We start from the raw sequence: 26,053 nt of genomic DNA on the forward strand, positions 1-26,053 counted from the left end.
AAGCCAGCCTGACCCGAGCAAATGAAAATAATCAAAAGTAATTAGAAGCGTGCTGGACTGCTCCTCGGAGATCTGTGCGAGAGAATAAACATGCCGGAGCCCTCCGAGCCACTGCAAGGCCCATGTCGGAGCTGTTAGGTGCCCTGACCTTGTCCACATAAAGCCGTGATTTATGAAGTGCAGGGCACAGCAGCAGGGCTTCTGTCTTCTCCAGAAGAACCAAATTACCGAGGTGGAGATTAACATGCTTTCAGTTGGGCCCATTTCCAGACCAAGGGAAATTTTTTATTTACATTTTTTTTTTTTTTACCTTTAATTTCCTCCTCCTCTCCCTCGCTCCAGAGCTGCCTCTGCCCGGGAGGGACGAGCGGGAGGGCAGGGGGCCGCGGAGGGTGGCGAAGCCCCGGCTGCCACCGCCACGGCCGCGAGGGCTGTGCCAGCAGCAGCTCCTCGTCCTGAGCCAGGCAGCGGTGCCGGCGGTTTGCTCGATTTGATTTATTTATTATTATTTTTTAAGTCGGTATCTGCGGCGCAGGGCAGGGGGGGATTTGCACGCAGGATTTGTGCCGCTTTCCCTGCTCGGCGCTGCTTTCCTGGGTCTGTCCTGGGGCGTCTGGTCCGCCGGAGGGCTGCTGTTTGCCGTGTTTGTTTTATTTCGCTGCTCCTTGCCCCCCCTCTCCCCGCTCGATACGCTCGCCTAGGATTTGAAGCGCTCACCACGGCGTTAGCCAGGATGCTCAGTGTTGTGTTTAGTCACCTTGAGAAACATAACATTAAACCCCACTTAAAAATGCGGTTACGAAGTGGCTCGCTCTATAAACGCACGGATAACGTTGAGCCTACCGCGAGCATTTACGGCGTTCTAAAAAATCACCAGCGACTTGTCTGCTTTTCCCCCATTGTCCTCGGCAGTGTTTGTCCACAGGAAGCCCATTAAAAGTGGACACTGCAGTTATTTCATCTGGCTTCGGCTGAGCTGCTTTGCTGTGCTTTAATGATGTGCTGGAATGCGCGATGCCCATAGGGTCTCCATTATGAGAACTTTTACTTCTGGGACGACCATGAAGTTAAGGCTTAAAAGAGGCATCAGCTTACAGCCTGGTGGGAATTACTAGCAGACTCGAGCACTAACTCCTTACTGCCTCCCCTAATATAGCGACTTGTTTTAAATAAACAATTGCAAAAAGGGACCCTGTGGAAATATCGGGGCCTCTCAAAGCGCCTACCGAGCCGTCCACGGGGAGGGAGGAGAGGCTGCAGATGTGTTTCAAAGGCTCTGGCTGCAAAGAAGGAAAACACGCGGGGGGTGCGCGGGGCATTTGCTGGGGGGGGCACCTTCCTCCTCCTCCTCTTCTTCCTCCTCCTCCTCCTCCTCTTTTTCCTCCTCCTCCTCCTCGGCTCCAGCCAAGCCCCCTCGAGCGGGCTCACGGACTAAAAATTGGGTTTTTCACCCCAAAACGAAAAGCGGCCCGGGGGGGCCGGGGGGGGCCGGGGCTTCGAGCCGCCCGCCCCCGGCCGGTTCCCGGCCCCGCTGCCGGTCCCTGCCCCGCTGTCGGTGCGGGGGCTCCGTGTCCCGGCTCCGGGCACCACCTGGCGGCCGCAGGCGGGGCGGCGGCGGCGGAGCCCCGGTGCTGAGCGGCCCCGCTGCCGGTACCGGAGGCCCTTTTGTTTATCCAGCGGCGTTTCCTCCTTTTGTGGTAAAGCCGAGGGTGGGGGGGGTGGGGGGGGGGGGGCCTCCGGCTCCTCTCCGGGGCCTCCGCTCGGGCTATATGGGCTCGAGCAATCAGTTTCCCAGATTACTTGTATTTAATACACAATGCATCATAAAAACAAATCCCTCATCCTGACAGGAAGAAAATAGAACAGCTCATAGCTCGAGCCGGTCCAATTTATGGCTAAATTAAAAAAAAAAAAAAGAGAGAGAGAGAGAGGAGAGAGAGAGAAAGGGAGAGAGGGAGAGAGGGAGGAGGAAAGCCGGGCAGCTCCGCAGCGGGCGGCCGGCAGCGGGGGGCGCGCCCCGGGTCCCCGGTGCTGTGCGGTGCCAGCCCCCGGCCGGGTCCCCGTCCTGCCCGGGGGCGGTGGGGCTGGGAGCGGGGGCTCCTTCCCCGGCTCTGCCCCCTCCCCGCCTCGAACAATGGCCATTATCTGAAATAACAGTTCAATGTCACAGATAACAGGCCGCTGAGACGAATTAATCATCATCTCCTGGCAGCCGGCTTCTCGCCCTCCTCCTGCCCTCCCTGCCCGCCCCCCCCCCCCCCCCCCCCCCCCCGGGAAAGAAAAATCGACTTTTGGTCGGAGAAATGTATTTGGGGAAGGAAAAAAAAAAAAAAGTGGGTGGCACTTCGGGATCGCGCAAGAAATATATAGTTCTGGCTTTTTTTTTTTTAATTTTTTCTTGCCCCGTTCCCCAAAAGGCGCCCGTGCCCGGGGTCTGCCGTGCGCAGCCCGGACGGTGCCGGAGCCGGGGGGGTTCGGGGGGGCTCGGGGCCGCCTGGCGGGGAGGTGGGAGCGGGGCCGGAGCGGCTCCGATCCCGGGATTCGTTAGCGCCTGAGTAAAGGGGAGCTGGGTTGGGAAGGGGAGGCAAGAGGGGAATAAGCCGGGAAGGGGGGGGGGGGGGAAGAAGAAAAAAAAGAAAAAAAAAGGAAAAAAAAAAGGAAGAAGAAAAAAGAGGGAAAAAAAGGGGAAAAAAAAGAGAGAGAAAAAAAGGAAAAAAGTGGAAAAAGAGAAAAAATAAAAGAGGAAAAAAAGAGAGGGAAAAAAGTGGAAAACTAGGAAAAATAAAAGGAAAGAGAGGAAAAAAAAAAGAGGGAAAAAGAGGAAAAAAGGGGGAAAAGGAGGGAAAAAAAGGGGAAAAAAGAGGCAAAATAAGAAGAAAAAAATAAAAAGAGGGAAAATAAGAGGAAAAAATAAAAGGGGGAAAAAAAAGCGGAAAAAAAAAAAAAAAGCCGTGTTTCCCGAAGCCTCCCGTGGCAGTGCCGGCGATGTCGGCAGGAGCGGGGCTGCGCTGCCCGGGAGAAGCCGTCGGGGGAGCGCGGCCCCGCCGCCGGCCTCGCCCCCGGGGCGCAGCGACCCCGACGGCGGCCGGGGGCGGCGCAGGGACGGCGGCGGGGCCCCGAGGTACGGCGGAGCCCCGGCGATTTGGGGGGGGGGGGGGGGGGGGCGGCCGCGACCCGGCGGTGACCCGGGGGGGTGCTGCGGCTTGGAGCGCCGCCGTCCGGGGAAAGGGGGGACGGGAGGGGACCGGGGACGAGGGGACACACACACACACACACACACACACACACACAGAGGGGGTGGTGGCCGCGGGGGGGGGGGGGGACGACGACACCGGGGCTGCCCCGCCGTAAGGGGCCGCCGGGGGAGCGGGGGGGACCCGACGGGGTGGGCGGGGAGGGCGCTGCCCCGGGGGTGGGGAGGGGAAGAAGCGCCGCGGGCAGGCGGCGGCGGGGGGGGGGGGAGGGAAGGGGAGAGCCGCCCGCCCCCCCGCCCGCCCACACTTTTCTGCCATCCCCGGCGGAGAAGTGAAAGAAGTTTGTTTGGTTGGGCGCTGCGCGGCGGCGGCGGGTTTGTTTGCTTTTTTTCCCTTTTTTTTTTTTTTTTTTTTTTTGGGATTTTTGCTCCCTCTCGAAGAGGGCCGTGTGGTGGTTGTGTTTTTTTCCCCCCCCCCTTTTTTTTCTTTTTTTTCCTCCCCCCCCCCCCCCCCCCCCCCCCCCCCCCCCCCCCCCCCCCCCACCTTTCTGCCGCTAACTTTCTTCGCGCACACACACACTAAGGCAGCCGATAAGACCAGGAGGGGCCGAAAGGGGAAGGTGATGGCGAGCCGGCAGAAACCCGCCGAGCCCCGCCGCCGCTGAGCCCTCCGGGGCCGGCAGCCCCCCCCCGACACCCGGCCCCCCCCCCTGCCGGCACCCCAGGGCCCCCCCGCCTTGCCCTTCCCCCCCCCCCCAAATGCTGGAGCCTCCCCCCGCCGGGACCCCGACGGCCGCGTTTGACGCCGAGATGTTGCCTCCAGCCGCCTGAAGGATATTTTGCCCTCCCCCCCCCCCCCCGGGCCCCCCCCCTCCTTGCCCCCCCAGGCTCCGGGCGACACAAGGTAAGAGCAGCGAGCGCGGCGCCGCCGCTCCCCCCCCCCCCCCTCACTCCGCCTTGCCCCGTCGGTGCCCCCCGGGCAGAGCCCCCCCGGGACTTCGGGGGGGGGGGGGGGGGTGTTGAGGGACGACCCCTCCTAAAAAAAAAAAAATACAAAAAAAAAAAAAAAATCCAGGGGGACATTGCGGGGGTGATGGGGAAGGGAAAATCACCCCCCAAAATATATATATATATATATATACAAAGGAGCGCAGGGCCCTGGGGGGGGCGACCCGCGGGGATGCGGTGCTACCGAAGCCTCGGGCTTTGGGGCCGGTTCTTTAGGTTTTGTTATTGTTATCGTTATTCTCATCATCATTAGTAGTAGTTATTTTTTTGGGGTGTTGCGCTCGCTTTGGGTGGCTTTCGCCTTGCTGGAGGGAGGGGGCGGCAGCGGAGGTGGGAGCCCTGCCTCGCTGGGGCAAGCGGCGGGCGGCCACACGGACGGACGGAGGGGCCCGATCCTGCCACCCGCGGGGGCGGCGGGGCCGGGCCGGGGGCGGTGACAGCACCTGGGCAAAAAGCTCCCGGTCCCGGGGCTCATCCCCGGTGCACTCCGCGGGGGGGAAGCGGCCTCCGGCTCCCCGTCCTCGCTGTGAGCCGGGCTGGCACCCGTGGGATGTGGGTTATAGGGCTGTGGGCTCTAGGCTGTGGGCTCTAGGCTGTGGGATATAGGCTGTGGGCTCTAGGCTGTGGGATATAGGGTGTGGGATATGGGGGGGGGGGGGGGGGGGGCAGGCCCCCGGCGGGCGGCCGGGCACCTCCAGGCATCAGCGCGCTGCGGTGTGGCCCGGCTGGGCAGGGAGCATCCTCAGCAGCCCGCCCGCCGGCGGCCTCGGCGCGCTTTGCGTCGTTTGCCTTCTGATTTTCGGGGAGTTCGGCGCGGGGACTTGCGGTGGTTGCCGCAGGAGGGGCAGGGATGCGAGGGAGGCAGGGGGAGGCCAGGTGAGGGACTCCCTGCCCAGCAGCGGCACGGCCGGGCGGGCCGAGTGGGAGCTGCAAGCGGCGGAAACTCGGAAGCAAAAGCGGAGACCTCCGATGGAGCCACCGCCACCCATTTTAGTAATTTCTGCGATATCCCCTGGCGGGTCGTGTGTAATTAAAATCGTAGTCTTAAGCCTAAAGAATCACCGATGAGTGCCAGGAAAATCGGATGGCTCTTAAATTGCCAGTGTTTCTTAGCAATAATTAGACTACATCTCGATTATGTGTAGACGTTTGTCAAGCCATTTTCCAGTACATTTGTCGTCCTTTCATTAATACCTATGTATTCTGACCATTCAAAAAAAAAAAAACCTCACCAGAGGAGCACACTTCTGTCTAACTTGCCTAGCTTATTATCCATTTGTTTATCTGAAAACCTGTGATTTATCTTTCGATTAGTATGCCCGGACAGCAACAGAAAGATTTACTCTTTCGTATTCTTCCTTTTAGATCTTGGATGAGTTTTGCAATGTGAAGTTCTGCATAGATGCCAGTCAACCAGATGTAGGAAACTGGCTCAAATATATCAAGTTTGCTGGATGCTACAATCAGCACAACCTTGTTGCATGTCAGATAAGTGATCAGGTATGTGGTGTTCACTTTCTGGGCTTATTTTTTAAGGAACTTTAAGGTGTCACTGGAAAAAAATAACAGCAATTCACAACAGATTTTGGCCTGTTTGCTGTTACGGCAGAAGATAAGGCACAGATGTGAAATGCAGAATAGAGTAATTTTGATTATGGGCTGCAGATAATACGAATTTTCTATTTTTCCACATTGTTATTCAATTCATAAACAATCTCTCTCTCCCTCTCTCTTTTTCTTTTTTTCTAATCTTGTACCTGATAAAAATTGGGACTGCTTTCTTAGGAAGACAAAGCCAGTGTTTGCTGATTTTGAATTAGCAGCATTTTCTGTTCCAGTCCAACAGTGTTGCTAAATTAAGCCATTGTGTTAAGTAGAAACTTCAGTGTGAAGTTAATGGCAAGAGTGGAGGGGAAGATGCAAAACTGATAATCCTACCCATTCAATATCGTCGCCTGCACAGGGCTTGGGATTTGAATGCACACGTGCATAATATTATTATGCCTTCTCGAACACTTTGCTCGAACTCGTCATACTTCTGTGCTGAACCGGGATCTTTAATGGTTTTCTTTTTCTTTTCATTTATTGCGCTTAAATCCACTCTTTGTTAGGCTGAAATGTTATTTGTCCTTGTTGTGTGGCGGAGGAAGGACTGGGATAGGGGGGAGGAAGGACGCAGTGAGGCATTTTGTTTTCAATTATGCTGATGAGTTATTAGGTGTTTCTTAAATCAAGGTTTGCTTTAGTCTGCAGATAATGCGTGCTGTTATGAAATATTTTACTGGGTGAAGTTAGGTTAGGAAAACTACACTTCTTTAAACTAAAATATCTAAAATAGCAAAGCAACAACTGATGGTGTATTCTTGTTTCAAATTTAAACTTTGGTACCTGCGACGGAGCATTTGCTTCCTTTAATCAGCGTTTCATTTTTCACCACTTAATTAACTGCATCAGGTGAATGTTAAAGATTATCTTTAGCTGATTTAATTGCTTTGACAGTATTGAAAGAAGAATCACAACCAGACACAAAGCTTCAATTAAAAATCATTCTTTCCAATCAAATTCCTTACGTAAAGGAAATGAATGTGAGACAGTCTGCTGGTTCCAGCAGCACCACCGCATTATGCATTTAGCTCCTACGAGACAGTTGATTTAAACCAGTTTACATGAACTTTTTCAGGAACTATGACAGAGGATTTTTTTAATTTTCAACTTTTAAAATTCACCGCCGAACACGTGTAGCACAGAACGAGCCAGCCAACCGAGATACAATTTTATTTTTTTATATATATATAGCAGCTGGTTTAGCTAAAGAAGCCATAAAGATTATTAGTAAATGAAAAATACATTTTGCAAGTTGAAATATGTTTTACGCTGAAAAACGATAAATTCTCTCAATGCAGAGCGGTTATGGAGCAGCGATACGAAAAGGAAACTAGAGCCTAATTGAAACAGCAAATCCAAATATTTTACGTTTAATAAGAGTTGGCATAAATAGGTAAGGTTAGAAATGGAATCACGTGAATTGGTAGGAGCAACTTACTGCGTTTGCGTCGGCATTGGTGCTCTGCTGATAACTGAAAATACATGCCAGGCTGTAACATCGGCATCTGCCACTGAGACGCAGACAAGCACAGGCGTTTTGACGTTTTTGGAATGAAAGTTATGGTGCTTGTAACTTTCTCTTTTTTAGTGTTTACATTTCTGAGATTTGGTAATGGTGGCTGTACTGCTGCCAATAATTTCTTTCATTCACTGGAGACTTGTTATTTATTTTGCACGGGATCGTGCTGTTCATAATTCCATATTTTTATGGCTTATTGTTGCCGAGATTTGAAAATTAAAAATCGGTTGTCTTTCAAGTAGCGCGTTGTGATCTGCGCGCTGTCAGCAAGAGATTGTTGTTCATTTGGCCCTCTGGAAACGCTGCAAATTTACCCACAAAATTGTACACATACTCCAGCGTTTTATGACCAGAGCCTAAAAAGTTAATGCTAAAAATGTGCTCTCCATTCTTAAAGCGAAAAAGCTTTTCTAACAGCTCCTCCTTCTGCTTTCTTCTGGCACGAGCTCACGAGAGGTAATATAAAATAGAATAGGAAGGCAAACTGGGAAATGGACGTTACATGGCCAAACGTGTCCATGTGCAAGGAGTGACAAATGCGAGTCAGGGCTGAGCGTGCATGCGTGTGTGTGCACGCTGTGTCAGTCTGCCCCTATAGATCCTAGGCAGAAAAAAAAAAAAAGAAGAAAAAGAAAAAAAGCATGGGAAAGGCAGAAGACGTGCCCGGGTGCTTGCAGGTAGCTGGAGTGCGGAGGCAATGCAGTCCCGCAGGAGTGCGGGGTGTGGGCTGAAGGGGGGGCGCACCCCTCGTCCCGGGGGGACCCTCAGCGCCCCTCGAGGCACGGGGAGCATCCCCGCCTCGGGAGCCCTCCTTCGCTCCTGAGGCACGGACACTTGATCAGCAGTAATTGTTCACCTCTAATTGCTTCAACTCATCTGTAAAATTCACAAGCAAACATTGTGCCGTACCTGAAAAGGTAAAAGATCCTGCCAGCACTCTGAGCCTTGCGCTGGCCACAAGTTTATGCTACTAAATTCAGGCTTGACTGACAGACAGGTATGATTCCCAGACTGCTTGAGGCAGGGTTTAGGTGAAGCTCAGACCTATGTGTAATCTAGTCGCTCTGCTAAGCTGTACCTTCTGCATTTAACAAAAAGAGGGAAAGAAAAACATTTTTTGTTGTTTTCTCTATTAGACTTTTTTTCAGAGACATACCACCCCACCCCCCGATTCATGTTTGAGGTTAGGTTTCATCACTTAGGATCAACTTTACAAAAGGCCTGGGCTCTTTCATATAACTGTATAAATGAGCTTTGCTGAGATGAACAGCTCGATAATGGTGGGATGCAGTCAAAACATGCATGCTGGATGCAACTCATATTTCATTTGATTGGAGGTGGAGTAGGGTTTAAAAGCTGCATTTTTTTTTTTTTTATTTCAAACAAAGTTGATCTAGGATTTCTCTTTGCTGTCTTCCTATTATCTGCTGTCATGCCCAATCTAACCTGACCGTATGTAATTCAAGATGTATATGAATAATAAAATTCCACAAACAGCACACTCTCATTTTTTCCTTTTCCCTAAAGAGACCTTAGTGTGTGCAGAGCTGCAAAGAGTCTTGTCACTATTATTTCCCTGGAATGTGTTTTTTCAGCTCAAAGTCAGGATTCAATAGCAGTTTCTGCTAACTTGGACGACTCCCCTCTGTTATCTATCATTAAATATCTATTAGTTCAACTTTTTAATGACTTCAGACGATTAGCACTGGTAGGCTTTCTGGCCGAGCTGTCATCCCAGCAAAAGCATTATTTTTAAATATATATGTTAATGAAAGTGTGGTTGCAAATACAGCAGTAACTATAGCAATGGTGTGTCAGGGACTGTCACATGTTCCAAGCACGTTTTCAAGCTGGGACCACAGTCACCTCCAAGCTATATTTTTTTTTCTTTTTCTTTTTCTCTTTTTCTTTTTCTTTTCTTTCTTTTTTCTTTTTTCTTTTTTTTCTTTTTTTTTAGAAATGTAGTTGGTTGCAGTTTAAGTCAGAGCTCCCGAAATTGTTTCTGTCTTGCTTGTTGCTTGCAAACTTCTGACAGTGACATGGCCACATAATGCTGTAAAAGTGCTCTTAGGTTCCAGGTCTCCTGGAAGATTCCCTTTGTTTTATCTATGGAAAACTGCAAGTGACTCAAGATCAACTTGTGGAGGCTGTGGTTTGTTGTGTGTGATGAAATAGTTTTTTGTTTTGTTTTGTTTTTTGTGTGTGTGTTCCCCCCCCCCCCCCCCCCCACTCAAGTAGATGCCACTGAAATGGGAGAAAAAGCAGTAGTATAACACTCTTAACAATGTGTACAATGTCAGAGATATAAACCGAGGCGAGTGAACCTACTGCTGTAGGTTGCACCAGATCTGATCACATCTTACAAGTTTTACAAACTTTTGTAATCTGCAGACACAGCTTCATGTTTCAGGTTTTACTGCCTGCGCTCCCCTGCCACGGCTTGCAGCTCGCAGGCAGAAAAACACCGAGACTTCTCCAGCAGCCCCAGACATAGAGCCACCTGCAAAAGTTGTGTATTTAAGGAATAGTTTTGAGGCTTTGTTGTCAGAGAGTGAAATTAAGGTTTTGGCTGTTATGGGTCAGAAGGGCATGTGCACACTGAGCTCACGCAGGGCCCTATTCTGCCATGATTCCTCCTACGAGTTATTAGTTTATTAAGCAAATAGAGCTTAATCCAGCTCCCACTGAAAACCTGTCTCCAGTGGAGCAGGCGTTGTGTCAGCATGGGGCTGGTGTAATAAGGAGCTCGTCAGCTGTGGTTTTCCATTTGTGGAAATTTGAGGTGATGCTGGGCCTGAAACTCCTGCCCAGCCTTCTGCGTGCGCCTGTGTTATCTGCAGCCCAATACGCTGCCAGCTCTGCTGCTCACAGCATCGGCCTGTCCTGACGTGACCTGCGAGGAATTGTTCAGCACCAAAAATGGCAGCTAATTGTCGCCACTTCTGCGGGGCGATAAGCTTTTTATTGATGTTTAATAAAAGCAGTTGGGCACGCCGTCAGTGAGCAAGAACGCCGTTTTGTGATGAGAGCTGTCAAGTCCCACTTGCACGGGGGAGTCTGGAGGATTACAGATGTCTGCAGAGACAGTGGGGCTGCCACTCACCGAGCGCTTGCTGTGGCTCGTGAATGAAAGCGGGACGTGGGAGGGCAGCGGCGCCGTGCCCTCTCTGCAGACCAGTGTGGGCCTGCATGCAGGTGGCCATCGGCAGGACGAGTGGGACCTTGACAGCATCCGCAGGAGCTCGGCTGGATGTGGCAGTCCCTAACCTGGACTGTGGGCTAATATTCACCAGAAAACTAGGGTGGAGGAAGGCATGAGCATCACTGGGGAGGCGGCAGCAGCTCTGGGGACACAGAGCAGGGTGTCTGCGCAGGGACAGCCTGGAGACAGAAAGATGCGGACTCCTGACGCCATTTCAGGAGGGTATCCTCGCTGTGGCACCTCCCGCTCGAGCTGCCCAGGACACTCCAGGAAGCCAGGAAGGGCTGGACCCGCAGTGTCACCTGCAGTGCCCCCAGCCCTGTCCCCATGGCGCAGGCCCCGGCTGAGGTTTGCCTGCTGAAGTGTTCCTCAGGCCTGGCTTGGGGACGACTCCTCACCCCGGCATACGAAAAAACTCCTTTTCCTTTCAATTTATCACTTGCCTGAGCATGGCCAGAGGAGCCAGGCTCAGGTTTCACAGCGCAGCCCTCCAGCCACAGCAGTTGTTCATCACGGGAGCCAGAATTGAATTTTCGCCGTTTGGACCTTTCTCCTCAGCTTTCCACCATCGTTTTCGGAGCTGGTTCTCCGCTCATCTTCCCACTTGCATGTGACGTGTGTGCACTGCAGCTCGCATACGGGGGCTGAAATGCCACTTTTTTCCCTCGAAGCGGTGTGGCTGTTGGTGACGGCAGGCCGGCAGCAGCGGTGGTGAACGCTGGGCCCCGATGAAGCGGCCTGGGCCCCGCCGGGGAGCTTCAAAGCGCGCGGCCCCGGGCCCAGCTCACGGGGAGCGCATTTTCGCTATTATTTCAATTATTACAACTTCCTGAATAGGTGGAAGGTCATTCATAATTCACGCCTCTGTCATCTTTACACATGCCAAACGCAGTCTATTAAGCATAAATAAAATTTCAAGTGCCTGACCAGGAAAAGTAAACTGGGATTCATAACAATGAGGCCTTATTCATCCATTTAAAAGTAAATTGTGTGTGTTCCTCTTCTCCCCTCCCCTTTCCCTTTATGGCTGGCAGTTTGGGAGCTTTTATTTCTACTCGGTAGCACGCGCAGGGGCAGGCACGGAGGGCGGACGCGCGAGGCCGCCCCCGGCCGCTCTCCGCGTCAGACCCCTGAACTCTGAAAGTGCTTCCAGATCTGGATCCGATTTTGCTCTTCCTATATAAACTGCAGTCACACACCACTGATCCCAGGGCATGTGAAAAGCGCATCTGGACTTTGCTTTTTTTTTGAGGGGGGTCATTTCTCTACAGTGCAGCAGCTCTTTGTGCACTTCATGGGGTGGGCCGGTGCTTTCTTAGATAAGGGAATTTCTGGGGTTTTAGGTGGAAAGAGTGGGAAAAACCCTTTCCCATGAAGTAATAAGGACATTTAGAAATCAGATTAAGTTTACCTGCGTGATCATTTTGTTTTAAAGTTTAGTTTGTTTTATTTCAAATTCTCAGTGGAAAGCAATTTGGTATATAAAATGTTAGTGCAGGTGTGGGATTTCTTTTATATACAGAGCCTAAAAAAAACATTTTTTTTTAATTATTAAAGTTAGTATTTTAACAATAAGAATATCAAAATGCCAAATCTGGAAATTGGACACATGAACCTTGTTTTGGAGGGCTTTAGTTGTGAGATGCCAAATAAAACACAGCATTCATCTTAATCCAGGGAGTTTTTCTGGTTAGTCCTCTGCATCTTCTCCCTGCTGGGGTACAGAGGGGCTGGACGGGCAGCTTCTGGTGGGTAGCTTCATCATCTCTGATATTTCAGTATTTTTGAGGATCTACACTGACAGGCTGGACAGTTGGCTACAGGGTTTGCACCTGGTTAAGGATTTGTCCCATGTCCACAGTGAGGATCCTGCATCATACTGGGACTTGCATCGGGATGGGATGCAGCACAACACAGTGCTCCGCAAACAAGCCCCTCTTTATGTGCCTGTCAGTCCACGTGTCCTTACTCTGCAGCCAGAGGTGAAAAGGTCTATCGAAGCGTCTTTGATGGGACAGCATGAGCAGAGGAGGAAGAATAGCAGGGAAAGCTGCGTCGTGGTTTCTCTTCATACCTTCATGCGGATGCACCATCGACCTTGGAAAAACAAGTGTTGCTTAAAGCAGATGTTTGCTGGATGCAGTGTTGACATCAGCAAGGAGCTGCAGGGCCGCAAGTGTAAGCACCACCTACGTCCTCTTCTGTGTGACCCTGAAGAACATTCACTAGACACCAGTGGCATTATTTTAATTCAAGACTTGCTGGCAGGGTTTTGAATGTGCTGATTTGGTTTTGCGTCGGTGTAAATTAGTGAAAAACAAGATTAATATGAAAGTATTAAGAAACAAGAGGAGTGCCCTGAGTCTGACCTGTTTTGTGCAAACATGGCACTGCTGACCTCAGGACGAGCCTGCAGTGGCCCAGCAGTGCCTGGAGATACTTCTGCTGTTGGTGTTGGCTGGGGAGGGTGTTGTGGGCTTGCAGTGCCGAGGGCTGCTATGCCACATTTTGGAGGCTAGTGTACTTTTGGAAAGGAAGCAAGAAAGTTGAGCCTGACAAGAAAAGATGTGTTTTGCATTGCTGAAAGAAGCCCATTGTTTTCTAAGGGGAAACAGAATTGGAGAATGAACCGTGTAGCTTTTATACATTTATCTGTATGACAGGCAAAAAATAAAGAGCCCAAGCAAGCCCCTCTGACACTGGGGGCAGGACAGTGTGGAAGAGGAGGGAAATGCAGCCTCGGCTTCTTGGGAGGGGAAGCAGCATGTGAATGCCTGCTCCTGTCTTTTATGGGGGATTTTTGCCACAAGCAGGAGGCTGCGGTGCGGGTTTGTTGTGCCTGATATGAGACATCAGGAGGGGGACATCGGGTCGTGGGACGTTGGGCAGAGGTGGGACATCAGGTGGTGGGACACCGGGCAGTGGGACATGCTGGCTTTAGCTGCTGCTGCTCTGCAGGCCTCTGCCAGAGCAGCTTTGGGGACGAGGTGAAGAAAAGAAAACAATTCAGAGGAAATGTGTCTTATTTAGTTATTTTTATGTGTTTAGCACGTTTCTGTGGGCAAAGGCTGCTTGCAGAGAGATAAACCATTAGGCTATACGGCCACCTCCTGGAGGACGTGGGTATCTGCTCAGCGCCGGGGCCACCCGTTGGGTGCTGTGTGTGAGGGGAATACCCACACAGCCCTCCCTGGGCACCCAGCCCGAGGCCAACACAGCTGCTGGGCGTTAAACAGCAGAGTGGATTTTGTGCCTCCCTCTCAGGGCACCAGAATGAGTACTGAGAGTCAATTCTTTGTGAATTAAACCTTTAAAAATACATTAGACGGAGTAAACGCAAAGGCATCATTTGTTAGGGTAGGGAGCCTAGCTGTCATGTGTTTTTGTTTAACAAGGCCTGAGGAAGTTACTAATATTTATTTGAGCTGTTTCGTGGAGCTTTTTTAGTGTTCTTCACGTTTCCTGCTGAGACAGAGAGCAGCCAGATGGGTTTGGGGAATTTTGTTTGGGCAGAGCCTGGCAGCGAGCACACGACAGGGGCTCGCCCTGATCGGGCGGTACCACCGGGCGCACGGCCCCTGCTCCTCCACCAGGCCAGAGCCCAGTGTCACCTGGACAAGGGGACCAGGTGCCATGAGCTGAGTGCTGACGAGCTGACGAGCTGCTGTGGGCACGCCTTCATCCTGGCCTAAGCGTGCCTTTGGTTCCTGTTTGGAGCTGAGGAGTTAAAAGGCCCGCTGGGTTGTGCAGGCCTCTTCCTTTGGGGCTCTCAGGACTGCTCAGGCGACTGAAGCGGGTGGGCTTGGATGCCTTGTGTTCATCAGCAGCATCTCCTCAGATGTGATTCAGTAACTTTCCACAGTTCTTTCCCCCTTCTCCAAGGGGAGAAACAGGTTACATCTCCCCTGCGCCGGTTGTTCAGGGATGTGTTTTATGGTTACCTTGTACATAGATCTGGTGTAATAAAGCATGTGAATTGCTGGTGGTGTTTGCAGTCATCAGGCAGCTCATTTTGCAGCAGAAGCTGTTGAAAGCAATCTCTTCTTTATCTTCATGGAGCCCAAAGCACAAGGGCTGGCAGGAGGCCCCCTGCCACAGCCCAGGGTGGCACCTCCCCAGTTTACCACTGCAGGACTCACCTCCCCTCCGCCTTTGTGGCATTCACCTGCCTTTCTCTTTTCCAGATATTCTACAGAGTTGTAGCAGACATTGAACCTGGAGAGGAGCTGTTACTGTTCATGAAGAGTGAAGATTATTCACATGAAACAATGGCTCCAGACATCCATGGTTAGTCACTTCTTATCTAATATGAGGTATTCAAAAAATTAGGGAGACTTCTCATCTGTTGCAATACTTTTGAAATCCAGAATAGTTTGCCTGTAGCCAGGGAGGAGAGCTGGACTATGGTTATATTTGTCTATCTTCCGCCCTTCTGTTTTTCTGAAAGCTGTTCAGTGAATAAACTGCTCTAATACTAACGTAACTCCTTCAGTGCCTCTGAGGTATGGCTGTGATCTCAAAAGCAGTGCCGGCAGTGGCACTGAAGGGTCTCTGTTTATTTTCTTTATCACGCCTGGCCCAAATAACTTCCCAAAAAATTGAGTGGTGCATTCTGTACCTGCTAGTCTGCTGAACTCTACTTTGCAGAGTTGATTTTTCTCAGCGTTGCGTCCCTGCAAATCTTTCAGGTCTTACCTTCGTGTACACAAACCTCCCTGGCAGAAACAGAGGTCTGCAGAGGTAACTGAGGGCATCATTAAGGCTTCAGAAATGAAACTTAATTAGTTTTGGGGTATTGCAGAAGGAAGAGAGTCCATATCATTATCTCCAGACTGTGCTAGTTGCTGGTCCTTTAGGACTAAGATGTATGGACCCTGATAATGACTGTGTTTTGTTTTGTTTTTTTTTTGTCAGTTTGCCAGACTGCTCTTTTGAAAAGAGAAAATCTCAGGTTGTTAATGTCGCTGTCACTTTTGAGAACACAGCCATCCTTCCTCCTCGTGCTCATTCATTATTCATCCAACGCACAGGGCCTGGGTGTAAAACTCCTGAGCTCCTGCTGATGCTGTGCAGATTGGGATGCCTCAGATTTGTCCCCACCTCCAAATGCTTCTCCTGCTCTGCTGTCCATAGTGCAGTGGGTTAGGAAGCCACAGCTGGCTGTAGGATATCAACTGGATGCTTGTTAGATTGCGGTTCATGCCAATGTGGCCATTTCACAAATTCTTAGGGATTTGGGGACTGCACACAGGGGTCTTCCCAGGGCAGGACACGTGTGTCAAGGGCTGTGCTTTCTTTTACCTGCCTGTACATTGAAGAAGAGTTTGGGGATTATTCATTCATTCTAATTTGATGTGGGTTTTCTCTTTTTCCTTTTTTTTTTTCTTTTTTGTGTTGGTGACTTTAGTTGTTGCTAAAGTTGTCACACTTTTTAAGCATACTGTTTTCCATGCCTATTCCTTCTGGGCAACTGTATCAACAGTACCAGAGGAGTTTTCTGCAGTCACACACAAGTATATGTCCCACAGGGCTAATTTAGGAACAGATTGGACCAAAGTATTGCTAGTGGAAAGCAGTACTAGTGGTGATTTCTCTGGAGCAACTCAGCCCTCAAGTAGGCACCAATTATATCCATTTGAGATTTCAGCCAGACTCCTTGGCACCTGGGCATTTGTATCTGCAGGGCAGATAACTCTGGAACCAGAACAGGGCATGTGGCTACTCACGTGGGCTGTCAGTAGAAAATCCAACAGAAAAGAAAAAAAAAAAAAGAAAAAAAAAACATGGGATTCTCTTCTTCACATCTGCATTCCGGAATTTTCATCTCTCTCTGGCTCACCTTAAACAGGGAAGGTGCTGGAAGAGAACTCTAATGGAAATGAAGAGACTTCTACAAGCTATGAACACCCTTTGGGCTATTTGAAATGCTGGTGTTTGTGTCAGTCTCCTTTATTCAGATGGGCAGAGACCAACAGCCTCCACTGGGTATCAACCTTAGATCCCGTATATCCCTTTTTAGGATAGTTTTAAACACGCTGACCTTTGTTCCAAGCCAACGTTAGGAATCCCTGTTGGTTGTCACCCAGGCAGTTAACCGGTAGCATTGCAGTGTCATATTGTAGAATTAAAGCAGTATTAGAACGCATTACAGAGCATCCTTGTTTCTTTTGTGTTTTTCATTCTTTTTTTTTTTTATTTTCACTAAATAGTCATCTATTTAAGTACGCTGTTGAGTAACTCCTGAGAGTAACTAAAAATGACTGAAAATTGAGGCAGTCTCACCAACCATTTTGTCTTCCAGAGGAGCGCCAGTATCGCTGCGAGGACTGCGACCAGCTCTTTGAGTCCAAGGCTGAGCTTGTAGACCACCAGAAGTTCCCCTGCAGCACACCTCACTCCGCGTTCTCCATGGTGGAGGAGGACTTCCAGAAAAAGCTTGAGAATGAGAACGAGCTTCAGGATGTGCATGAAATCCAGGAGTGTAAAGAGTGCGATCAAGTCTTCCCAGATTTGCAAAGGTAGGAATTAATGCTTAAAACATGGTTTAATAAGGCAAATTCTGCAGTGGCTTCAGTCAGATCATGCAGGGCATCAGCCAGGGCAGAATCTTACACCTTTTGATGACTGAAATTTCTCTGCTCATTGGTGTTTTAGAGCATGGAAATTGATGGAGTCTCAATAAATCAGAAATTCAATTATTAATAGGGACCTTAATTTACGAACTGGATCTTCTGATAATCAGATCTTTAGATGGCATGAGTGGGACTGGTGGCGATGAAATCAGAGGAGTGATTGTAGTTCAGATGAAGTGAGTTCTCGTTCCCGTTTTGGGGTAGGAATTACTTAAAACATCTCTGAGCGGTATTCACTGATTTTATCTTTGCAAACAAGCCATGCTAGGCAGAGGCAGGTTGGTTAGACTGTGTTCTAGATATTAATATACATATGTACAGCCATACCTTCTTGAAACATTGGGGTTCATCTTTCTCTTACATATGTCTGTCTGCATAAACAGATAGACCCATATGCATATGTCCTTGAAATATGCATCGGTAAGAATGTAAATACAAAGTACAACTTCATATGCTGAAGTTAATTTACGTGTTTCCTGTCACTTTATTTTTTGTGGCTACTTAACATATTGCAGTGCAGCAAATTTTGCAAATTACTGAAAGGTATTGGGAGTGCTCTGGAGCTTCTGCAGTACATCCCTCACAAATTCACACCTTAATGCTCTCACTTTGAGGGTGCGGGAGGGTTCTAGCAGTTGTGCTGAGGTATCTCGGCAGGCAGACACTGCGTCAGATCCTCTGCTGTGATGAGACAGAAGAATATGTCATATGAAGACAACTGATAGCAGCAGCAGATGTGGGCCAGTATCTTTTGCTTTCAGGCAGGGTCTGTGCAGCAGAATCCACGCTCCTACAGCTGCTTCTTTCCTGTCTGCACTGTGTGGGTACAACTTAGGTAATTGCGTTAATTATGCACTTTTAGGGACAGCAGTGTGTTTATTAGCATTGCTTGAAAATCACATGCCATTTAAATATGGACTCGTCCACTAATAGAGTTCTTTGCAAGTTCATGTTTTTTGTAGAAATCCTTACTAATCCCTGGCTCAGGATCTCATGGTGTGTGCTGAGGTGGGATGCTAGCATGGATTTGTGCACGTGCAGGGTTTGTCCCTTAGGCCTTCTCATCCTGGATGTGCCAGGTGCTGATTGTGCAAGACGAAGCCCCCTTCCCCAAACCGCAGACGCTCCCAGGCTCCTGCTGACTGAGCGGAGGCTGCTCGCTGTTGTGCAGGCGGTCTGTGATCAGCATGTCGTACGACTTGACCGTTACGCCTCCTCAAAATTAACGGCACCAAAATGAGAACGCGATGTGCCAAACGCTGCTCCCATGGGTCAGCCACACGGAGTGTGAAGTTGTGCATGCGCAGTGCCTTGCTCGCTGCCTGCTGTTGGGCGGTTTCCAGCTCCACGTGTCTAATTTTCAGTCCGAGTGATGGACGCAGAAGGGCTGATGTCAGTAGAGAAGTTGAAAGGGCTGCAGCAGGGTGGGTGCGGCAGTAGTTGGGGCCGACATTTCTCTACCTCGTGAGTTATTTGGTGTTAAAGCTCTTTTCTGCCCATGAACCAGAGGACAATATCTAACATATGGGAATCATTGAGCAAATGTAAATTTAGCTTAAAATATTAAATATTGAAGAGAAAGGGCAGAAAACAAAGAACGAGTCATCATAAATAGATGGGCAGTACTGTGAGAAAGAGTGAAAAATGAGAGAGAATGCAGTCATTCTCCAAACTCTTGAATTATTGAGAGGCTAATACACCACAAAGACAGTTCACAGCAAAAAAAGTACAGAAGCATGCTATATACAGATTATATAAAACAAAAGGCCCGAATGAGCCATGCTGGAGGGTGCGCATAATTAAATTGAGAAAGAGCTGAGTGTGAAGATTGAGGTCTGGACATTTGGGTGGGGGGGGATCAAGAGTGCTCTGGTGCTGATGGTGGGTGGTGTACTCACATCAGGTGTCTGGCAGAGTGGGGACAAGGGTCTCTCTAGGTCTGACTGAGATTGGTTTACCAGTGCGTGGTGGAGATGCAATTGTTCTAGAAAAGTTAGGCAAGGCTGCTAACATAATTGCTGCAGATGAATAGTAAAAGACAAATTCAGAAAATTCAGAGGTGAAAATGACTTCAAAGACATGCAAAAGAAATTAGGTAGGAACTGAATATCCTGCTAACAGACTGAACAAACTACGAAGAAAAGAACTACATAATTGAACACAGTTAATAATCGTCAAGGATAACTTTACTCTTAGTGTGCTGTATTCAGAAGCATTGTTCTGCTTGCTTATGCTCGTTCTGTCCTCCACCAGTGGAGTTATTCCGGTCTACTCCTGCTGTAAGAAGATTGACTCCCATTGTAGGAGTGGAGCTACATCAGGTGATAGGATCCTAGATGTCGTTAGAGTGAGAGCAATAAGGTAGAAATGATTCAGACTGCAGGGAGGAATTACCAGAGTGAAATATTGAGAGGTGAATGGAATAGTCTCCTTGGGGAGTGATGGAAGCATCATCTCCTGGAGCATTTGCAAGTGGCCCGGTGAAACATGAGCCAATGTCTTATTGTGGTACAGAGGGGATGCTCTGCCTCCCAGCAGGGACAGGCCTGACACCCAACAGGCCTGGCTCTGTCAGGATTGGGCCTTCGGGGCTCTTTCTTTCTTTTTCTTTTCCTTTTTTTTTTTTTTTTGGTTACGTGCTCTGTTGTCGCCTCTTGCTACACTGATTTGTGAACCCCTGCTCCTGTTTCCGCAGCCTGGAGAAGCACATGCTGTCCCACAGCGAGGAGCGGGAGTACAAGTGCGACCAGTGCCCCAAAGCTTTCAACTGGAAGTCCAACTTGATACGTCACCAAATGTCGCATGACAGCGGCAAGCACTACGAGTGTGAGAACTGTGCCAAGGTACAGTGAATTTGTAGGCTGCCCGGCATGTCTTGTGTCGCTGAGCCCGCAGGGGCAGCCGGGGTTGGGATACTCGAGGGCGTAGCGCTCCCGCAGTGCTTCAGCCCGTTTCCCAAGGGTTTAAATCTTCACTTTGTGTATGTTAGCTTTCCACCCCTTTCGATTTGGAAGGACGCTACTGCAATATAAATCAAAATAAGAAAAAATGCCAGGTTCTGACTGCGCTGACCGCAACCATCTCATTCCTAGAGCATCTGTATCACTTCCAGCATGGTGCTTGCTGCACAGATTATTTGTATAAAATCTCGTTTTACCAAATTCCCAAAGCCTGCGCCTTTTGCTTAAGGACTTTCTCATGTTTAAGTGCATTTGCTGCAATAATGGAAATTTTGCATTGAGCTGACACTTGTAAGATGCAGCCAAGCCCTAGATACTGGGACTGTGATTGAGATTTCTTGCTGCCATGTGTCCAGCAAAGTATTTCTATTGCAGTAATGTTTGGAGGTTTCCTGTAGCCATATTTTGACTCATTTTCTGTGAAGGTGTTGCACAGGAAGTCACAGGCCTCAAAAGCATGACTTCTAATCGCAGGAGCAAATGCTTCTGCTGTAGTGGCTGCATAGGGGCTAACAGCTCCACCAAATATTTGGCTGATCCTGGGAAACAGAGGCCCCGTCCTGCAGGCACAGCTCCCACTGATGCCCATAGGCCGTGTTGAGGTGCAACAAGCATCCACCGTTTTTTTAATCCTAAAAAGCTCCCAGTAGCTTTGAGGTCTGAATTCTGAAAGACGCTTGTGTTAACTGGCTTCTTCTGCGGTTAAGTTTCTTGGTTAATGAGTACTCATTTCCTAGCAGGTTTTCACGGACCCCAGCAACCTCCAGAGGCACATTCGTTCCCAGCATGTTGGGGCTCGTGCTCACGCTTGTCCAGAGTGTGGCAAAACGTTTGCCACTTCTTCAGGCCTCAAACAGCATAAACACATCCACAGCAGTGTCAAACCTTTTATATGTAAGTCTTCCACTAAACGTCTTTGGTTAAGTGTATTTCTTTTGTCGAAAAGCGCCATAATCTGCAGGCAGGAGGTTGTGTTGTGCTTCCTTGGCTTCTCCCACTGGTTTCGTGGGGGCTGTGAGTTATTAAATGAGAATTGGGTAATTCCTAGTCCGATGCACAGCATTGCTTTCATATGACTTTCCTTTTCAGGCAGACGCTGTGTGATGTATAAATGTACCTCTTGTCCCTGGGATATTTTTCCACGCATAGATGCAAAGAGCAAGTGGGGAGTGAGATTTGGCAAGAGGGAGCCGTGCTTTGCACCACGCTGAGCTGGCTGCTCTCCTTCCTGCTCCTTTGGAGGAGCAGCAGCCCCCATGCTGCGGGCGGTGCTGGATCCATCCCTGCCATGCAGGGCAGCATTGGTGCTGGTGCTGGGGAGGAGGTGGCAGTGCCAGCAGGGGCAGGGAGGGTGTCCCATCCAGCTGGAGGGATGGCACAGTCTGGGTGTGTTGGGTGTTAGGCAGAGCCAGCAGGACCTGAAAGCTTTCTTTGCTTTAGAAATTAAATTCGGGCCACAGGGTCTCTCCGGCAGATAACATGAGTTTTGCGGGAATTGGAAAATAAACCTTAAAGCCATTGTATATCAGCCAGAGGAGCTTGCCTCCCTCCTCGAGGCTCTTTTCCATGCCCCGAATTTAAGTATTGGGTTTAGCTATTAGAGCTTTGCCGGCAGCTGCTCCAGCAATAAAACTTGCCTCATATGTGGGCCTGACTCTATACCGGGCTGTAAATCAGGTCCTCAGAGTCCCAAGGGTTGTGTTTGCTACTTGGCCAAATCCTGGTGTGAGATCGGAGAATCTGGGTGCACAGTAATGTTGCAAGTTGCTTTCTCTCCCTTTCACCAGAGAAGCAGAGGCAAAAAAAAATTTAAGAATATTATTCTTGCTAGCGTTAATGTCCTCCACATACTTTTCAGACACCTGCTATGGCTTTAAAAGCACCTTATGAACACCTCCCTTCCTTGTTCTCTAAACTTCTTCACCTTTTGCTGTTCTCAAAAAGAATTTACCCAAATGTCATCTTGATACTTTTTTCCAGCTGCCTGTATTTTCTGTACTCCTATTTCACACCAAGTCTGACAGGAGAAGCGGCACCCCAGCCGGGCAGCATGCTAGGCACAGCAGGTTGCTGTCACAGCAGAAGACAGCAAAGCTGCAGCTCCAGCCAACGCTGCACGGTCCCGTTTGCTGGAGCAGGCAGCTGCGACTGGGGCATTTGCCTCCTCAGCATATGGAAACCTAGCGAGCTCTAAAATGCTGCTTTGACACATGCTTTGGGTCTTACAATGCCTCGAGGGGAGCAGTAATGGCTTGCAAGGCTAATTTGTGGGAAGTCTGTATATCTGCCATTGGGTTAGATAATCCTTTTGATGGGCTTCTTCACTAAGAAGATATATAACTAACCCAATCCAATAATAAATGTCACTAATAATTCTTAGACCTAGGATTACAGGTTAAGTAATTACACTTTAAATTTATACTTATTAGACAAGGATAGTTTCTGGTCCAGGTAAGGAACCTTCAGCTAGTCCTCTTGCAGCCAGTGCCCTGCATAAAAATGCGAAAGTGGCACCTCTCTCAAATGAAATAATCTTAAAATGTTTTTGTTACTATTTATCCTGATAAATCAAACCAGCAACCAGTGTTCTTGAAATGCGCAGTATGAGAGATGAAAACGCATTGAGCAATCCCTGAATAATAGCCATGTAATTACAGAACAAAAGGGTTTGGAGACCACATGTTGGTAGGCTTTGCTGAGCAATGGGAGGGAGGTAGGGTCACCTCAAGGAGATATCTGTTTTCCACCAGAAGGCCACACACCATGATTTACTCTACCAGTCTGTTTATGGCAACTGTCTCTTATTACAGTACACCGCCCAAGCTTGAGTGAAAACTCACCAACACTAAGGTAATTACTCACTGCCTTCGCAAAATCTCCAGCCTCTCCAAATAGAAACCACATGCCATAATAGACCGAACATATTCAGAATAGTACTTACAGTAATTTTTTTAATAAGCAGAAAATATGCAAAGTTAACTGCTGGCTAATTTGGGGTCCAGAGACGATCGCGGTACGGAGCGTGCTTAAGCACGGGATGAATTTTTGCAATCTGGGAGACAGGCTGGGAGTTTGTGTTAAACCTGGGTCTGCGCAGCAATAAAAGCTGCGAGGAGGGAAGCTTCCCTTACAAGTTAGCTGCTTAAAAGCATGGCGCTAAGATTTAAAGGATGTAATAAGGTGTAACAGGAGAAATCAAACCCAGCTTCTGTTGCTTTGATACGTGGAAGCAATTAAAGTTGATAACCGTCCCCCGTCCACTAAATTTTAAGCAAAGCTTTACTTGGAAATAAAAGTCATGTGGTGAAAAAGAGGTAGATCTTGTAACAAGGACTTGCCCGAGTAGTCCTGGCTCCCGGGACTCCCGCGGAGGTCGGGGCAGCGCAGGCGATCTGCACAGCTGATCTCCTGCAGAACCGGCAGGCGTTGGGTGAGCGGCTCGCTGCTGCCACATCCCACCCGGGTTCAGGTGACAGCCCCCGAGAGTGAGACTCCTCTGGGCAGTAAGGACTTTGGACCTGTCCCCGAAATTTCTTTGTCAACCTTGAAAGCCCATGTTTTTAATGGGCTGTTAAATGCAAGAGGCACCTCATTAAACAGTTTTAAATAGCTGTTAGTCTCAGAAAGGTGAACTCCTCGGTACAGCAGTTAATTGTTTCATCGATATAATAATAAAAAAATTGTATATTTTAATGTTTTTTGCCATTATCAATTTAATTGTGTTTTAAAACTGAGATCAGATGTATTAGTCAAATGAACAATTTAGAACTCTCTTAAAGAGAGCTTGTAAGGATCTCTCTTAGTTGTGTGTATGGTTGCATTTCTACAGGAGTAGAATATACCTCAGTTCTGTTGCCTTTTGAGTAGTTTAATGGAGACTAATAAATGGATAATATATCAAGGCTCTATAAAGGAGAACTTCCCAACTCTAGGAAGACTATCTCTGTGCCAATAAACCCTTTTTCCCCCAGATGCTACTCTGACTGCAGCATTACATTTAATATAATCCTGTAGATAAGGAGCAGGCCCTTAGCACAACCTGGTAGAAAATCAAAAGCCCATAAAATATGATTTGTTTTAAATCATACACTAGCCTAGTTTTGTAAACGTATGCATTTTCAAAAGGGAAAATGGGGATTTTCTTTTTTGAAGAAAAATACGTGGTCTGATGCTCTGCTGTAATGTATTGGGCATAACTTTATTAGTGCAGATGGAGTTTTCCTGCTTGGATGTGATGGGAATTGGCCCGTAATATCCAAGATGAAGGCTGTGAAAGCCTGTGGATGTGCTCACTCAAGTTATACCGTTGTGGTCAGTTTAATTTTGGTTTCTGTGATCAGCAATGAAGTGGGAGGAACTTTTTGTGCAAGAGCTCAACAGTGATGGTGAGGGCTGCACAACGCTTCCAGAAGCTTAGCTGTGGGGGCCTGATTCTGTACCGTGAGGTACGGCAATGAGTTTCTGCGGTGTTAGAAGAGATCTTATGCCTAGGATGAGGCTAAAGATAGGAGAAAATACCAGAAAATTAGGGTTTTATTTTGCAGCGAGTGAACAACAAATAGTTCTATATTAAATAAAAAATAGTTCCATATTAAACAGACAAAATATTTTCCTAAAGGAGAAACAGAAGGCACTTATTAAGAAAAAATCAAGCATTAAAAAGGAACAAGAGCAGCTCTTCTCTTCTCTTCTTTTCTTTTCTCTTCTCTACTCTGCTCTTTTTTTATTCTTCTTTTTCATTTTTTCTCCCTTTCTCTTCTGTTTCTTTCCTTGTGAATGAAGATTTCCAACAGGAACACTAACTGATATACAGCAACAAACATTCTTCCTGAATTACCGCATTGCAAATTTCCTGTGCTTGGGCCCAATTCTGTGCTCTTTACCCCATGAATTGTCCCAGGGATGTCAACGGGGCATGAATAGGGAAAAGGGGTGGGTGCAGCACGGGCAGGATCAGGCCCTCGAACAATGGGAGCATTGTTGCTGAGATATGGAGCAGCCTACTGAAGAGGTAAACAGTCGAGACATGACAACAAGTGGTCAAGTTTCTCAAGGGCAGCGATCTGGATGAGCAGGAAGGTTAGCGCAGGCCCCGGTGCGAGTGGAAGTCAGAGGACGTGATTGCAGTTCATGGGAACCAACAGTGCAGGATGGGATACATTCAATTCAGTTTCCTTTGCAGGCTTAAAATAGAGCCATTGTAAATTATGTCAGTCTGTGTCAAATCATGAAAATGATTGTTAAAAAGGCCTCAGAATACACAATGTGTATTGTTGTGTGGCTTTGATGTGTGAAAGATGAGAGCCTATGATATAACGCAAATTAAATAAAAATACAGTGGCAACATGCTTTTTCCTGGCTGGGAAAAAAAAAAGGGGGGGGGGATTTATTACAGAAGGATAACACTGCTTACTGATAATGTTGTTGCCTTGTTTTTAAACAAAGCTGGGGCTGATACCAGTAGAAGCAAGTTAGTCCAGAGGCACGGAGAAATATTAGCGTGTTGAAGAGCACAGCACATAGCGCAGCTGGGGACTTGCCTGCTGTCTCTGCTAGTCCGAAGGGTGGGAAAAGAGGCCAGAAAAATCATTGAAATGGTAACCTACGCTAAATGTAAGAAGGAAAAAAAAGTGATGTGAAGGTTTTTGTGGGGAACTAAAAAAAAAAATCCCGTTGGCTTCATTGACATGATTCAGTCTCCATAGCAGTGTCTCGCCCTGCACTGGTGATGGGGTGACTTTCAGCCTCCTGCTACCAAAACTGCTAGCTGGAAGCTGTGCTGCAGCACGATGAGTGTCGCAGGCCAGCTCAGGCCCAGGAGATCAAGGTAGATCTCCCCTTGGCTTTCTCCAAGTGCTTCTTTTGTGAGGCTGAAGTTACTCTCATCCCAGAGGAGCTTGAAAGGAAATCCATTGAGCTGTTCTGAGCATCGGA

The 26,053-nt window shown here is 48.5% G+C and overlaps 1 protein-coding gene across 4 annotated transcripts in view; it reads left to right on the forward strand.

Moving 5' to 3' along the window:
* Nucleotides 1-14,711: 14,711 nt before the first annotated feature.
* MECOM (MDS1 and EVI1 complex locus) overlaps nucleotides 14,712-26,053 on the forward strand; it is a 38,207-nt gene continuing 26,865 nt past the window's right edge. For 2 of the 4 annotated variants that reach the window (XM_035557143.2, XM_035557145.2), the window contains exons 1-4: nucleotides 14,712-14,814; nucleotides 16,829-17,045; nucleotides 19,855-20,002; nucleotides 20,860-21,013. In XM_035557143.2, the coding sequence (XP_035413036.1) occupies nucleotides 14,766-14,814; nucleotides 16,829-17,045; nucleotides 19,855-20,002; nucleotides 20,860-21,013 (568 nt within the window). In that variant the 5' untranslated portion in view covers nucleotides 14,712-14,765. Of the gene's footprint in view, nucleotides 14,815-16,828; nucleotides 17,046-19,854; nucleotides 20,003-20,856; nucleotides 21,014-26,053 lie in introns of all 4 variants that reach the window. The other 2 variants (XM_035557142.2, XM_035557141.2) reach the window with 2 other exon arrangements.

This window comes from Cygnus atratus, chromosome 9 (genome assembly GCF_013377495.2).
Source record: "Cygnus atratus isolate AKBS03 ecotype Queensland, Australia chromosome 9, CAtr_DNAZoo_HiC_assembly, whole genome shotgun sequence".
NCBI classification, from domain to species: domain Eukaryota; kingdom Metazoa; phylum Chordata; class Aves; order Anseriformes; family Anatidae; genus Cygnus; species Cygnus atratus.